The sequence below is a fragment of the Talpa europaea genome (genome assembly GCF_964194135.1).
Source record: "Talpa europaea genome assembly, chromosome: 3".
Taxonomy (NCBI): Eukaryota; Metazoa; Chordata; class Mammalia; order Eulipotyphla; family Talpidae; genus Talpa; species Talpa europaea.
Window position 1 is genome coordinate 128051033 of NC_140069.1, and position 15864 is coordinate 128066896.

Here is a 15864-nt window from a genome sequence, read left to right on the forward strand (position 1 = left end):
AATTCCTTCCTTAACCATGAGATGGTGTGATGGGGAGGAGGGAGATAGAAAAAGAACAAGTATTAAGTTACAATCAGAATCAAAGTATTCACTATGGGAATTGGATAAGTTTCTAAGGAAAGAAGGAAGAAAATACATTTAAGAGGAATATTCACTTTTAGTGTTTATCATGTGCTTTCATTATTTTTTCTATAAAAGTTTGCTACTTTAAGTGCTTTTATTTAAGCAGACAACTTTATTGGTAGCAAATGTTTTCAGAAATATTTCAAGGACTGTTACTTTTGTGGTATCAGGTTTAAGCCTTGTTTTCCCATAATGAAAATCAACAACCATTGATCACTCAGTGACTGCTTTCAGAAGTGAAAGCAGTGTTGTGAAGGCTTTACCCTTCAACTGTAAATAAATCATTATCATAAACCCTCGTTAGTAGAAACTTCAAGTTGTCAAACAGATTTTGAAGAGTATTCCAGCATCCATGTTAATGACATCTATAATGGAACAACTATGCTCTCTCTTGCTTTTAATTTAAAGCACCCAGCGTGTATTGTCATTTATTGCCAAAACCCTCATCTACCATCTTATATTCTTTACATGTAAGAATATTTTTCTTTATTAAATTTATAACTAACAACTAAACTCTGGCATGATTAGCTATCGACTTTCATTACTACAATTAAAAAAAAAAAAACACAACAGCAACAGCAACAACAACAAAAAAAACTCCAACAAAAAGGCTCATGAGCAGCTGACCTAATTGTGAAACCAAAGACAACTTGGTTTTATAGATACTCACCTACCCTTAAAATATGCTTTAATTTCTCACTAATGGCATTCTCAATGGTCTGTTGAAGGATACAACTCTGAAATGATTTATTCTAATTAAGAGCTTCTTGCCAGCAGTTAGTCACCATGAGCTTGGAAGCCCCAGGGACCAGTTTTTATTACACATTTGTGCCCATTTCATACAAGAAGAACACTTTACAGTCATCAGATCAAATTGGACAGCTTTATAATGTTGCTTCATGGTTAACTTTTTTTTTTTCCCATTCGCATTGTCAAAACAGATATTTTAGTTCTTTTGCTTTTTCTCAATTTACAGTGGGCTGAAATGTACATCTTTGACAGAAACTAAAAAACCTACAACCTGTCCTAGAAGAAGGTCCAACTTCCCCTTAGTCCTCAAGGTAGGAAGGCTGACATACTTGTGATGTTTCAGAAAACAGGATGGCATGACAAGTGTCCTGTTACCCAGAGAAACCCTATCAGTCTCACTTCAGGGATTCTAATTCTGGTAAAATGTAATTTTCTGCTTTTAAGGGGGAGGGCTGGAGTCAATCAACAAAATAACAGCCCTGTGTCTGGGCCGTAGCATCTGGGAAAAGGAATGGACTTTAGCAGTGAGATGTGGTGAGGTGCAGAGAGCACAGCTTTGGGGGGGAAAGCACTGTTTTCCAGTCTGGTGGGCCTCTTACTAGTGATCCAGAACTACCCCAGCAGTTAATATCCCAGGCTGGTTACTTATCAATTTTGTGCCAGTTTGGTTCCTTGGGAGTTTAATAGATCACAAGAGTGTTGGAGGACCAGCAAGGTCCTTTGCACCTCCTCAGGCAGCATTTGACCCTTCTACTAGGTTCCAGTTACTTCCTTAAAGTGCGAGTTCCAATTTCCATAGGAGATTCTGCCCCAGGCTGTCAAAGTGGTGGTCTCTCCTAGTTATCAGCAACTCCACCCTTTTGTAAATCCTTTCCTTCATTAAGTCCATTCTGGTATAAATACTTGAAGAAATTTTTTGTTTCCTTGCTTAGACCTTAAATTCTAACATACCTTTTAACATACCTTACCATTAAAAGTGAGGTATGGTGTCTATAATCTAATCTCATCTTCAGAAAAATTAAGTTGATTCAAACACACAAAGAGTTGTAAGAATTAATGCATTTAATGTACTGGCAATGTGGGATGTCTCCTGGATTACTTTTTAGATTTTAATTCCTGGACTTAAGTTATATTCACTTAATTGGTTAACTCTTTTTCTTTAAAATGAATTTTGAGAAAAATTAATTTTTATAGAAGGTTCTTTTTAGCTGGTTTTTGTTTAAGCAGGTGCTTTGTTTGTTTCTTTTCTTTGTTTGTTTTGGTTTTGGGACTTTTTTTTAAGAAGAGACAATCAGAAGGAAGCCACAGGAGCATTCTCACATAGAAACCCGATCAATAAGAACTACAGAAGTGTAGACATAAATGTATTTAAGACCCTCTTCATTTATGTGTATGCTGATTATGCACTAATTTAAATAGCTGATTGAATTACCTTTCAATCAATGAATGCTTTAGTCACTTAAGAGGCCAAAAATCTAAACACAAAATTCATGTAGTATCTTCAGCTCATTTTAGGAAATAACTTTATCTCACTTTGAACAGAATGAAATTGTACTCCAAAAGCATCTCTAATGTAAATATAGGCTCTTGGCTTCTCGTCAAAAATAAAGTTTGTTTAAGGATGTAGAAACTTTCTAGGTTAAATTGAAGGCTCAGATTTTAGTGGAAATGCCTGGCTGTCTTTTGGAGGTTAAATTACAGCTTTTCTGATCTCTCTTCTTTTTGTATTTAAACAGCTGTGGCTTTTTACATGCAATCTAATCATATTGAATTATTTATGCTTAATGAATTTTGGAATTGTTAACAGGAAGAAGTCCATAGTCAGTGACTGGGCAGAGGGATGCATAGATGGGAACTGAACAAAGCGGGCACATTACCAGGATGTACGATTTGTGAGAAACTGCCTGGGGTGATTCTCTCTAAACTGGATCATTGTCTCCACAATAGGTCGGGAGGAGACCAGGACCTGCCAGGGTAGTCAGTTGAGTGGGAGCTGCCACGCCTCCATGGACTTGTTATTAAACCTTAGAAAATTCATGTCACATCCTAGAGTTCAATGTGAAGTAGGACTCTTACGAGGTGCTTAGGTCATGAGGGTGGAGCCCTCATAGCTGGGATTAGTGTCTTATAGAGCCCCCTGGCCCTCGCTTCAGTGTGAAGACACAGGTGACAGCCCGTCAACAGCCGTGTATCACAACTCCAGTCAACTAGGAAGTGGGTCTGTTACAGGGCAGGGAGAACCCCCAAACCTGCCTGCTCTAAATAGGTTCTACTATCTGCTACATCAAGACAAAACATGTAAAACACTTGATGGAAAGGAACTTTAATACAATTAGTGAACAATACAGAAAAGACAATATAATTTCTAAATCAAACATATAAGGTTACCTATCCCCTCGTGGGTAAAAGTCCACCCAAACGGGATTGGCCCAGAGCAAGGCCTGAAAGTCTGCCATGAGTCTAAAGCACCTTCCAGCAGGGACCCCCAGAAAAGGATCAGAAATAGCCAGAAAAAGTCTGGGAGAAAAGGAGCAAAATCAAAATCAAGATAAAAGCTGCCATTGTTAACCTCCACAAGGGTCTCTCACTCACATCTGTCCTTACAGATGCCTTTGGTGCCCTTTTCTTGAACTTCCCAGTCTTTAAAGCTGTGAGAAATAAATTGCTGTTGTTTATAAGTCCCCCTTCCGCCTCCCTCTCGGGCTATGGTATTCCGCCATAGCAACCCCAAAAGACTAAAATTGACCATAGCAGATACCTGGGAATTGGAATTAGTGTGGGCATGAACAGACACACCAGTAGGGACATGACTTGTATTTGCAGGGCCATCATCTCAGACGCTGCTGCCGCCAAAAAGGAGACTAATCCCCTACCCCAGTAGAATGATGAGTCTAATCTCCAGTACTTAGATTTTGACACATTCTTTTTTGTAAAATTTAAGAAGTAGATGCTAGGTGGCAAAATTATCTGGTCTTTCTGGGGAGAATTAGAAATAGGTGATATGTCAGGTGATTACTGGATGGTCCATAAATAATTTTAAAAGTACAATAGAAAATGAAAGAGGTAAATAGTTAGAAATCTTAAGGGTGTCATGCAGCCTATAATAGGTTTTAGACTGTGTAAACTCAGATGGAAAAAAGTGAAAGCATGCAAAAGAAACATCTCCACTTCTGGCTTTTAAGTTTCCTGACTAAATTCTCCTCTAAGAAGGTGCCGAAGGCAGAACGCTGGGGACAGCCCCTCCTTTTTCCCTGGCAAAGACACTTTGGTATCTTTGAATGGATTGTAAACAATGAATAATTTTGGTGGTGTCAGCAAGTGAGACAGGTGATGTTACAGTGACTGGTTATAAGAAAACAGATTTATGAATAGAACTGTCGAAATGCCATAGGGATTTGGCTCCGTGGGTGACAGCCTGCGGTGCATCAGGGGTAACTTGGAGCATGCACAGAGGGAGCTTCCTCAAACACAGTCACCTTTCAAAGGACAGGAAGAGCAGGAAGCAACAGCAGCAGGTTCACTGAAGAAAGCCCCCAGTGTGAGAGCAGTTCTGACAGCCGTTGAAGATGAAACCCCTTGGGGTGCAAAATCAAAACATGCAACCTATAGAAACTAGGGTCATCAGCCCAAAGCCAAATGAGGGGACATTCCCTATACTTTGATTTGCTTAATGAGTTTCCTTTTCCTCTAATGGAAGACAAACACAGTTCTCCCAATATATCCCGGGGGTAAAACCAGAGAGTTTCTTGATAAGAAAGACAGTTACCAAACAAAAGAATTTTCAAAGAATTGCTAATGTCCCAATCTAAGATGAGGAACATCTGTGAGAAGATGAGAGAGTAACAAGTGACCCAACCATTTCAATGATATGTAAGAGTCAGAGGACCAGGAGTTTAATATTCACTCAAATTGATAAATATTGAAGAATTGCAAAATCTGTCAAATCTGGGTTGTTAGTATTTTGAAATTCTGACTGGATTCAGGCTTGTATTCTGACTGGATACAAGCACATGGCAATGGAAAACAGGGATGGAGTGGAAAATGGTAAAATCTCTCCAATGATCTATCTTCATTTAAAATCCTCTAGGTTAAAAATGATTTCTCTGGGTATAAAAGATAAGATTAATTGACACTGTAGAACTAAGTTATTCTGGGCATATCATCTAAGTATCCAAAGAGGAATTGAGACAAATTAAGGAGGTGAGATGATGCTGGAGAAGAAATCTGGTAAAGAAAGAAAGAGCATAGAAGTTCCCCTTCACTGGTTCCCATATTTATTGTTTACCATCACACTGCTCCCTGGAGGATTTATTTAAGCAATAAACATTTATTGGGTTCCAACTATTTGCTCAGCACTGGACAAGGACTGTGCTAGACTTGGGTTTATAATGATGACATGATCCTTGACCTCATGGACCTCATAGTTCTGTGGAGGAAAATAGACCTGTAAAAAAACTAATTCTACTCTGTTAGTGCATGCAGCACTGTCTGCATGGATGAGGGAGAATCTGTCTTTTATTGGGCAGAGATAAAATAGTCAGGGAGTTCTTCAAATTAAGAAGTGATGCTTGAACTTTATCAATGGAAATTAAGGATTCACTGAAAGGATTTATTTAGGGGAATACGCTAGAAAAAACAATATGCACAAAGGAATAAAGGAGTGGAAGGATGAAGCACATTCCAGTAATAGAGGGTTATTTGTTTTGATTAAAGTGTGGGGTGTGTTTGGGTGCTCAGTGGAAGATGGGGTGGCCAAGTCATGGCGAGCTGTGGATGCCATGCTAAGGAACTGGAATTTTTTCCTGCAGGTGATAGAGACAATGAAGGCTTTTATGTGCGGTAATGACATGATCAGACTCAAAGATACTGAGGGTGAAAGGATAGCTCCTGGCAACAAAGACTAGGATCCCAAAGCCTGGGGAAATAGTTCCGGCACCCCCACAGCTGCTCCTACCAGTTTTTAAAGTGTGCCTCACAATAATCAATTGTACATATATTTTCATAATTTTGTAAAAAAAATGAAGAATAAAGTGATACAAATGTGAAATCTGAAAAGCATACTTTGAAAATAAAACATTCTTTAGACTATCAAGACTTACTGATGATATTCATTTAGATAGAAAACATGCTAAGGTATTAAGTCATTATCATGTTTGATTTATAACTCTTAAACTCTCATTCAATCGCATAATTGCGAAACAGAAGCAAAAAAGAGACATAAATGAGTTGGTTTTGAAAAGGGTACAACTGGATGAGCATATTTAGCCCTGAAGTCCTGTGTTGAGGGCTTAGTGTATAAACATGAGTAGATGTGTTAGAAGCATTTCAGTCTTTTCCTCAATTTTTCTTTTCTATAATAAACCCAGTCTTTTAATTTCCCCTAATTTCCACACTAAAATTCTGGGTTAGGGCTTCTTTTTTAAAATTATGCTTTAGTGATATCTCATGTTACAGAAATTTGCTCCTTCTAAAAGAAGCAGTGCTGTCTGAATTCTTTGCTGCATCTTTTTGAAAACACCTTGAAAATAGATAATCTATGAAATTGGTGAGGTTTTGTCCTGTTCAACTATTTTCAGAGGAATAAGATGCCAAAAATATATCCTAAATATTGAATGTGTGTAGGCAAAGATAAGGAATCATACAGGCAATTTACTGGAAATGCTTTTCTCCCTCTCAGCTTGTGAAAACCAAAAGTGATTCTGGTTTGTTTCCAAACTTCTTTAGGTTTTTATGCCCCCTAGTGGGTGCTTGTTATTTCTGCAGTTGTAAAATAATGCTGATATTTCCGCAGCATTTTGTTTGTATATTTGTTCAAACCATTTATGTTGACAGTACTTGACATTGGTATGCCCGTAAATATGCAAATCATCCCTTTTTAACATTGTTTGAGCCTTCCCACTTTTAGTGATTTAATAAAAACTCTGAAAATTTTCAGGAAAATATCTATGAAGTCATACATTATCATGGATTTCCTTTAATTAGCTGAATTTTATCCATGAAGTTCTGAAGAGTCCATGAATCTTGCGTGAGGTCCCTTAGTTGCCCCTTTCATTTAGTAGATGCTCAAATTACTGAAATTGTGAACAGTGAAAGATGAAAAAGGGGAAAATACAGTTTTAAAAGACATGGCTCAAAATTTGGTTTAGATTTAAAGAAACCAGAGAGAATATAGAAACTGTATATGTGAGATAATCCAAAAGAATTCACAAATTTTCAGCATAGCTAGGATAATATAGTGTTTACTTCTACAGACATGAGGGAAGAACACAAAAAACTAAGGCAGTTTTTTAGGCAAACAGTGGTTTTCAAATGTCAAAGAGAGATCTGTCTATTGTTGAAGTAATACCACAGCCCCTCTGGCAAACAAGTTCTGTTCCAGCAGCAGGTGTTATATAGCAACACTCAAAAGAAAAATATTTGCTATTTGCAAACGTTGCTGCTATTACAGAAATTACCCATCAAACTATGATCCTTCCAGAATACCAAGGTAATGGCAGAAAAATCCATGAATAACATAACAATTGAGACCCTAAGGGGTAAAACTATTAGTAGTTAAGAAGTGATCCTGCACCTCAGTCAGAATAAATTATTTCTTAGACACTCTGCTAGCAATCAGGTCTAGAAGAAAAATTCAAACACAAAATCAGTAATTAAAGCCCATGTATACACACACACACACACACACACACTCCATTATACCCATACACACACACAATCCAGCTGATAAGCTTTTCCCCAGTTATTATTATACTTATCACTTACATTCATCTAATTTTTAAAGTATATTTTCTTAGTCCGTTTGAGCTGCTATAACAAAATACCAAAGACTTGACAGTTGATAAACAACAGAAATGTATTTCTCACAGTTCTGTAGTCTATGAAATCAAAAATCTCTATGCCAGCAGATTCAGTATCCAGGCTGATGAGAGGGCCCACTTCCTGGTTCATAGATTGCCCTTCTCGATGTGTCCTTGCTGGGGAAGGGGCTAGGGACCTCTGTGTGGTTCCTTCATGAGGGCTCTATCCTCATGATCTAATTGCATCCCAAGGCCACACCTCTAAGTACCATCACAATGGGCACTATTATTTCAATAGATGCATTTCAGGCGAGACACAGTCAAATGTATCAAAGCACATACCTTTTTGTCAAATACCAATACTCCTGCATATTGATTCATATCCCATATGAAGTTGTTGGTGTTTTGTTTTTTTTTTCTAATCAATGTAGCAGTTGAGAGTATTTGTTGAACTAGCACCTGCCCTAGAAAATGTACAACTGTCCTTGTACAGCTGTGTAGTATCCAGTCACACTGTTCCTTACACCTAGCAATTTAAGACTTTTTCATTGTAAAAAGAAAAGGTAGAGTGAGAGATTGAATTACAGTAAGCATCAAAGTTTATTTGCAAATCAGCATTCCTTTCTGCCACCATGATTGTTTATAAAATACATGTTGTTGTTTTCTCTCTTAATATCCATGGGAAATAGTTTCATAGAAAGCAATTCACATCTTAGCTGGGGGACATTTGCTTCATGTAACATGTCTCCTTTATTAAATGAGCCGTCATTTATATTCTTCACAAAAAAAAAGAGAAGAAAATAAGAAACTATCTGAATAGAACTGGGAACACTTACAATAGTGTTCAAACACTATTGTAAGAAAAAATTCTAAGAAATATTTCTCCATTTGAGATCTAGTCATGCTATTATGATTTCTGGAGAAATGTTAAAAAAAGAAAGATGAGTAGACACTATTAAAATTTGGTTTACTATGTATTACATTATAAAATTTGGCATACTTTCAAACCTATTTTCATACTACCTCATGAGCTAGGAAGATGGATGGAGAGAGATAGGTAGATAGATTGATGGATACATACATATGTAGATAAGAGATTGGAGGTATATTCATTCTCACTTGTCTATATTCGCCAGAATTATCCACCTTTGACATTGGGTATATGCCAGAAATGAAATGCTTTGTATGAAACTTTTGGTTGATATCTGGGATTAAAATCTTCAAGAGCTAACAGTTGGATTTCTTCTAAGGAATTGGCATTCCACTCAATATGATCTTTAACATATGGCAAAAGATGTAATTTTAACCAACTATTTTGAGGAAGTATGTGCAAATTTATAATTAACTTTTTATGTGAATGACACCTCCATAGTGTACCTTTTTAACTGATGTGAGGAGGAAAGGGAGCAGTAAACATAAGGCTTGGCAGATGTCCAGTGTGAAGAGAACAGAATGAAACTGGAGTGGATCTACACGGTGAATGTAACAGAAAGAAGGAAAATTTAGAAGCAGAGAAAAGTCAAAGAATAAACATAGGGAAGGCTCCCTTTCAATTAGCAAAGTTCAATTCTATTATGTAAAACATCTTGGAAATTATTCTTGTGTTATGCTATCCTTTCTCCTGTTTCTTCTTCCTTTTAAGAACTCAATATTTATCTAACTTGACTACTACAGTATAGAAATAAGTATCTATGAAAACATAACCACATTTACATAGTGTTTTGGGGTAACTTTTGAGAAAACAGACATACTATTAAATTCTGAACAAAAACAGAAAATATAATATATAGTGTTGTTGGGTTTAGCATAATTTTAAGAATGAGTCAGAAAAAGTGAGGTGTGTTTTTACATGAACTATAAAATACCAAGTGACAAATTGCTTAGGATAGAAGTAATCATTAAAAGATTTTAGGCAGTACTTAGCCGTGATACATGTCACTTCCCATTATAAAGCTACTTTTCTCAACCTTTCTTCCAGTAAGTTCCAGAGAAATAGAATTCCTTAGGTACATAATACTCTTTTGCTGCTTGCTATGTGTTTGAAGTGGTCTGGGGGCTTCTAAGCCCCCCTGATCCTGAATCTAACACCTGAGCTGCTCTGAGCTGTTACTAAGAGCTAAACTCTCAGAGCAATCTTCTGTCTCTTCAGCTCTGACTGAGTGTTGGGTCCATACCACACAGCTCAGCCCTTAATTTTCTCTAATAATTACAACCATGTAGGCTCTGCATACTCTATGACTTAGCCTAGAATGCAAAAAGTAGTTAATAAATACTAATTTTTTTAAATTTCTTAGAGGCAAGAAAAACTATCTAATAGATTTATTAAGCTATTTCTTTTTATGTATTTCAAAGTTTATTTTGATTACATGGACTCAATGCTTCTCCTCTCTGACCATAAAAAATAAATTGAGTTTTATTTACTTTCTAGTTCTGAATTGGTAGACATTAAAATCAAATCCCTTTCCTGAGAAGCTGCTTGCATATGGGGGGATATGTGTATTTGAGACTTCTCCAGAGTTTACTGTACCATCAGTGCAAAAGGAAAGAAGATGTTCATAAAATATAGCCAGGCACTCAATGTGAACAGTGGCAAACAGAAACTGGCTCTTGTACACCAAACATTGCATAAAAAAGTTGATCTTCCAAGTCCACTGACATACCCCTATGGAAAGAAAATCCTCTGGCCTTTCTTGCTTATCTTGTGAATTCCTCTAGTTTTGACTGTTTCCTCACTAACAGTCTTTATTCTTTAACTACCCAGATGGATTGCAGAGACCCTTTTTCCTCTGAATGCAGCATGGGCGCGGGGAACTCGTGTCTGACTGTGGGCACTTGAAGTATGGGTGTACACATGTGTAAGTGTGTAACTGAGCCTAGAGATGGGGATAAAAGCAAGGCAGTGGGGGATGAGTGGCGTGACTACAGAAGAGGCGAGGCCACAAGATGAGAGAGCACCCAGAGAAAGGCAGAGATTTGTGGGGGCCTGGGAGGCGCGGTTGCCTGCCTGCCTCTTTGCATGCCAGCCTCCCTGCCTGGTGTGACTGTGTATCCTGAGAAAGCATTAAAGCCTGAAAAACCCACCGAGGGTGCTATCCACCTGCCCAAATCACTAGTGAACCTGCCCTGTGCATGCTGGCACTAGAGACACTAAAACAGTGTGGGAATTTTAGTTCTGGTGAATTGAAGTTTAGTTATGCCCAATGAGCTCAATTGGTTGTTCATTCACAAGCACTGACAGGAATGAGTAATTGGACATTCAGAGAACAAAACCAGAGCCTGGGATGGGGGTCACCAAATGCTATGTCAGTGTACTCCCCAGTCACTCTCCAGGCTTCTCCTGTTGCACCTTCACAAACCCAATCTCCATGTTGACAAATGTTTTCACACAATAATGTGATTTAGAGGAATCATCTTCTCTAATTAGAGGCAGCTCTTCAAAATACAAGGTAGTCCCAAACACTTCTAATCCCCCCTGATCCTGAATCTAACACCTGAGCTGCTCTGAGCTGTTACTAAGGGCTAAACTCTCAGAGCACTAAGCTCCCCAGAACCCCAAAGTGAGCAGGAAGTAGTTGAAGTTCTGCAGAAGCAATTGGGCAACTTTTGCAATATGATCAAAAGGCCCTCCTCCTTGCTCCCCTCCCACCAAGAGTAAATTCTTGGAAGAGCTCTATTATCAGTAAGAGAGAGGATATTCATTCACCTAATGCTTATTAACAGCCTGCTTTGTGCTGGTGAGACATGAAATTGAACAAGTCTTGCTTTTTCAAGTTTATAGTCATGTTCACCAGGGATGGTAGGGGGTTCTTAAAAATAAACATATTAATAAATAAGAAAACATCATGGGATCATGACTAAAATAATCACATGGAAAAACATTATGGATAATAACTAGGGGAGAAAATAAAACCACTCTAGATGTGGTGACTGGAAAATAACATGGAATCGTTATTTTCTGGAATGGAGACATTTAAGTCTTCACCTGAATAATAATGATACGGGTCTGCACTTGTGACAGAAAGCCAGATGGCCAGTGTGGCTGGAGGACAGGGAGCTTGCTGGAAGGTGGTGTGAAATATAGGCAGGAATTAAGTGATATAGGCCCTTAGAGACTAACGTGAGGCGTTTGCATTTATTTCAGTGTCAAGTCTATTAGAAGGTTTAAGCAAAGTAGCAACAGCCAATCTCCATTTTTAAAACTGTAACTCTGGCTGCTCTGTTGGCATGAATTATAAAATAGTAAATGTGGAAAAAAGAGTTCAGGTAGGAAGCTGTATTTGTGACTCTGGGAAGAGATGGGGCTGGCCAGGCTCACTCTGGTCTGGAATTTGAGGAAAGAGACATCAGTTTGAGAAAGTAACTTGTTTTGGTCAGAGACCACCAGACTAGCTGAGAGCTGAAATGCATCGACTGGGGTCTGGGGTGGCTCTTTCATTCTGATATGAGCAACTGAGTGGTTTGTGGTTCCATTTAATTAGAGTTGTTAGAGAGTTAGACTGTGGGAGGAGCAGATTTGAGTGGGCCAGAGGAAACCAGGGAAACAAGAATTCCTTTTTGGCTAATTTAAGTCTTAATTAGCACTTAAACATCCAGGGGTAGAAATAATCATATCAAACGATTGAAGATATGAGTCTGATTTTCAAGTCTGATTTCAAGACACTAGGGCTGTCGATATAAATTAGGTTATCAGCAACATTTAGATAGTTTTAAGCTATGGGGTTGTATGGAATCACATAGGAAGAGGGTTTTTATAAAGCAGATAAGACAAGTCTGAACCTAATTTACTTCAAAATTTAGAAATCAGATAAGGGAAGAAGTCAGAAAAGGAAATGGAGAAGGAACAGCAAACGAGGTAGGACCACTAGCGGGATTTTCTAATACTGAAGCCAATAGAAAAGTTTCCAGGAGAGAAGTCAATGGGTCAAATACAAATGAGAGATTGAGTAAGATTATCATGGAGAAATGCCATTTAATTTCACAAGTGAAGGTTAATGAGACCTTGGAAGTTTATTAAGTGATTATATCTGATGAAAGGAACGTGATATACCACTCTTTCTACTTAAATTTCATAACCAACTCAGTGTTGAAAAAGATGTGCAAAAGTAAGTGCATAAAATTCAGCATGGATATATTGACTATTAAATAAATATAAGGAACATGCCATATTATATAAAGGATAAACTAAAGAATTACCATTACATCATCTGGCTTAAAATATTTTCCAATCAAAGAGATTTCTAAATGTTAGAATCAACTTCTGCAAGGTTGAAAGGTAATTTTTTGTATTCAGATGTTTATTATAGCTGCCTCATGAAAATCTTAAGCCATGTAGATTATAGTCATGAAGTAGTATTAGGTTGATCATTAAAAAAAAAAAATTGACAAAAAAGCAAAAAAACTATGTGGAGTAGGTAGAAATAACTTACCATGACTTAAAACAGCATTTTTTTTTCCCTCTGACCCAGGTATGGTGACATGGTCCCCAAAACCATAGCAGGGAAGATTTTTGGTTCCATCTGTTCGCTGAGTGGAGTTTTGGTTATTGCTCTGCCTGTTCCAGTAATTGTATCCAACTTCAGTCGGATCTATCACCAAAATCAACGAGCAGACAAACGGAGGGCACAAAAGGTGTGTATTCAGCTCTCTGCGGCCGTGATTTAGCCTCTCCCACTTTTTATAATGAGTTTGAAAATCCCTTACTGGCCATTCAGTGTTCCAGATTTGGTCAATAGTTGCATTGGTCAGCACCAGATAGGTTATACTATAGGGGGAAAAAAAAAAAAAAGAGGTTTAATATCTCAGTGGCTTAAGACAACAAGGGATATTTCTCAATTGCTGTACAATCAGGCTACAGGTCCATTACTGGTCCTGCGATAGAAATGCCATCTTGACAGTGCACTTCTGCAATCATTCAAGCAGGGCTAAAAAAACATGATGAATCACACGTTGATGCCTAAAGCCTCCTCCTGGAGGTGGGCCAAGTCACTTCCATTTCTCTTGCATTAGCCCAAGCAAGTCACATAACCATGTGTAACTTCAAAGTGAGCAGGGAGTACAATATTACATTGAAACCATAGGCAGAAAGAAAGATCAGGCCAACAGCCCTAAAGACAAATAGTAAAATCAAAGATAAGTCCTTGGCAAATTTTATTAGAGTTGGATTTTTGGGTCTGATGCATTTCATGTCTGTGTCCATTAGGGGTCAAGACAGTTCCAGTAAATAAGGACTATTGAATGGTACTGAAATGTGTCTCTGATGTAGTACAGAGTGGACACAGAAGTAGGACAGTATGATCATTTGTAGCTGAGTGTTATTCCTGGCCAAGCATTTTACTACTTCTCACCAGCTAATTAATCCCTCTAAGAGTAAGCAAGGTTCATATACTCAGCTGTAAAATGGGGGAAATGATACCTCACAATAAGATTATGTGCAAATGTACATAAATCTATATAAAGGTATATATATTTATGTATATATATAATAATAATTGCCATTTACTGATAGCTGGGTACTAGTTTAATGTTTTTCAAAAAGAAATTCACAGAGTTCTCACAACAAATCTGTAAATTAGTTGCTTTTAATAGTTCCTATTGGGTAGATGAGAATCCTAACCTATCCAGAAATTGAGAAATTCTAGGTTATATCCCTAATATACTGAAGAACCATCAAGTAATCCAGGCTAATCTGGCTCCAAACCTCATAGACATAAAAATTATGACAAATTACCTCTCAGAAAAACTGTTAGTGTGCTTCCCTCCCTATTCTTTGTCAACATAGTCCCCTTGAGAGTCAGGGTCCTTGTTTAAAAATAATTTTGAAGTTCTCTTTGGTAGTTTCTTCCGGACTCTGGTGTAAGTTTCTGGTATTCTTCATGGACACTGTATCTCGTTCTTAAAAAATGGAATTATTTTTAACTATGCAAAAGCCATTCATAACCTTGACTAAAGTGGATGCCCAATCTGGGTAATGTGGTATAACTATAAAACATCATGAAAGAATTTGCGGTAGCTAATAACTGTCTTTGTAGATAATTCAAGAACAGGATTTCAAGTGTGTTTGAACAACTTCATTCATTCTCTTTAGTAAAGTATACAGTCTCATAAAGAAACTCTTTGCAAAGTTCAAATATGTTTGTTTACACAACATAGTGTCCAGAGAACTTGTTCATGTCCACTGTCAAAGAGCCAGAGCTGGGAGCAGAACAGGCAGACGGAGCGAAGACACTGCTGAGGGGAGCAGCAGGCCAACGGAGAGGGTCCCACATGGTGCTCAGACCTCTCCTGCCTTGCCTGCTGCTCCCTCAGCAGTGTCTTCGCTCCGTCTGCCTGTTCTGCTCCCAGCTCTGGCTCTGGTGAATCCTCTCACCCTCCTGCGCTTCTGACTGTACCCAGTGCTTGTATAAAACAAATAAATTTTTTTTTTTTTTTTGAAAAAGAGGCTCTTTAACAGTGGAGTTCTCTCTGGTCGGTGGGAAATTGAACCAGCGTTGCAGAGGCTGCGGACAGGTTCGCAGTGCAGTGCTCAACCGCTGTGCCACCAGGGAAGCCCAAAGAGCCTCTTTTTTAAGCAATAAACTGCTCTTTCAGTCATGTTGTTTGTTGCTTTAGAGAATCTCCCATTCTGGGGCAATTGTTTAAACTAATTATTGTACTAATTATTGTAGAGCATGGTATTAAATATCCCAATTAGCATGGTGATGTAATATACGGCATTGATGATCTAATAAAGAAAGGGTTAGGAAAAGGCGGTCTCTGAGTAGTTGCAGCCTCATGCTGGACACACCTCTGGCAAGTATTGATGGAGGAATTTTGGCCACATCTGGTCCCTCCATGAGGGACTTACCACAACTATGGCTCTGCCCACATATTTACAATCCCTCCACTGGGCAAACTTGTACACTGTTTAAAATAATAGAAATCCTACAAAAATCTTAGCTCCCTAACAGCCATCCATCTAGATTCTAGAAAGTTCTTCTCTAAATTGAGTTACCTATAATTCTTTTTCTCAATACCAAAAAAAGAGCTACCAATATGAAAACTGTAAAAAGTATAAATTTGATTTTCAAATAAAACAATTTTTCAAATATATGTATTTTCAAACTTTGTCATCTGCAACAAGCAAATCAATAAATAAAACCTTAGAATGTTTTTAGAGCCTTTTTGGTTAAATAGATTTAGAATGCAAAAGTAAATA

The 15864-nt window shown here is 37.8% G+C and overlaps 1 protein-coding gene across 1 annotated transcript in view; it reads left to right on the forward strand.

Moving 5' to 3' along the window:
- Positions 1–15864, forward strand: part of KCND2 (potassium voltage-gated channel subfamily D member 2) — a gene marked incomplete at both ends in the record, with an annotated part of 440203 nt that overhangs the window by 408220 nt on the left and 16119 nt on the right. Inside the window, one exon of the mRNA XM_084229493.1 lies at positions 13136–13298. Coding sequence (XP_084085619.1) covers positions 13136–13298 — 163 coding nt within the window. The remainder of the gene's footprint in view (positions 1–13135; positions 13299–15864) is intronic.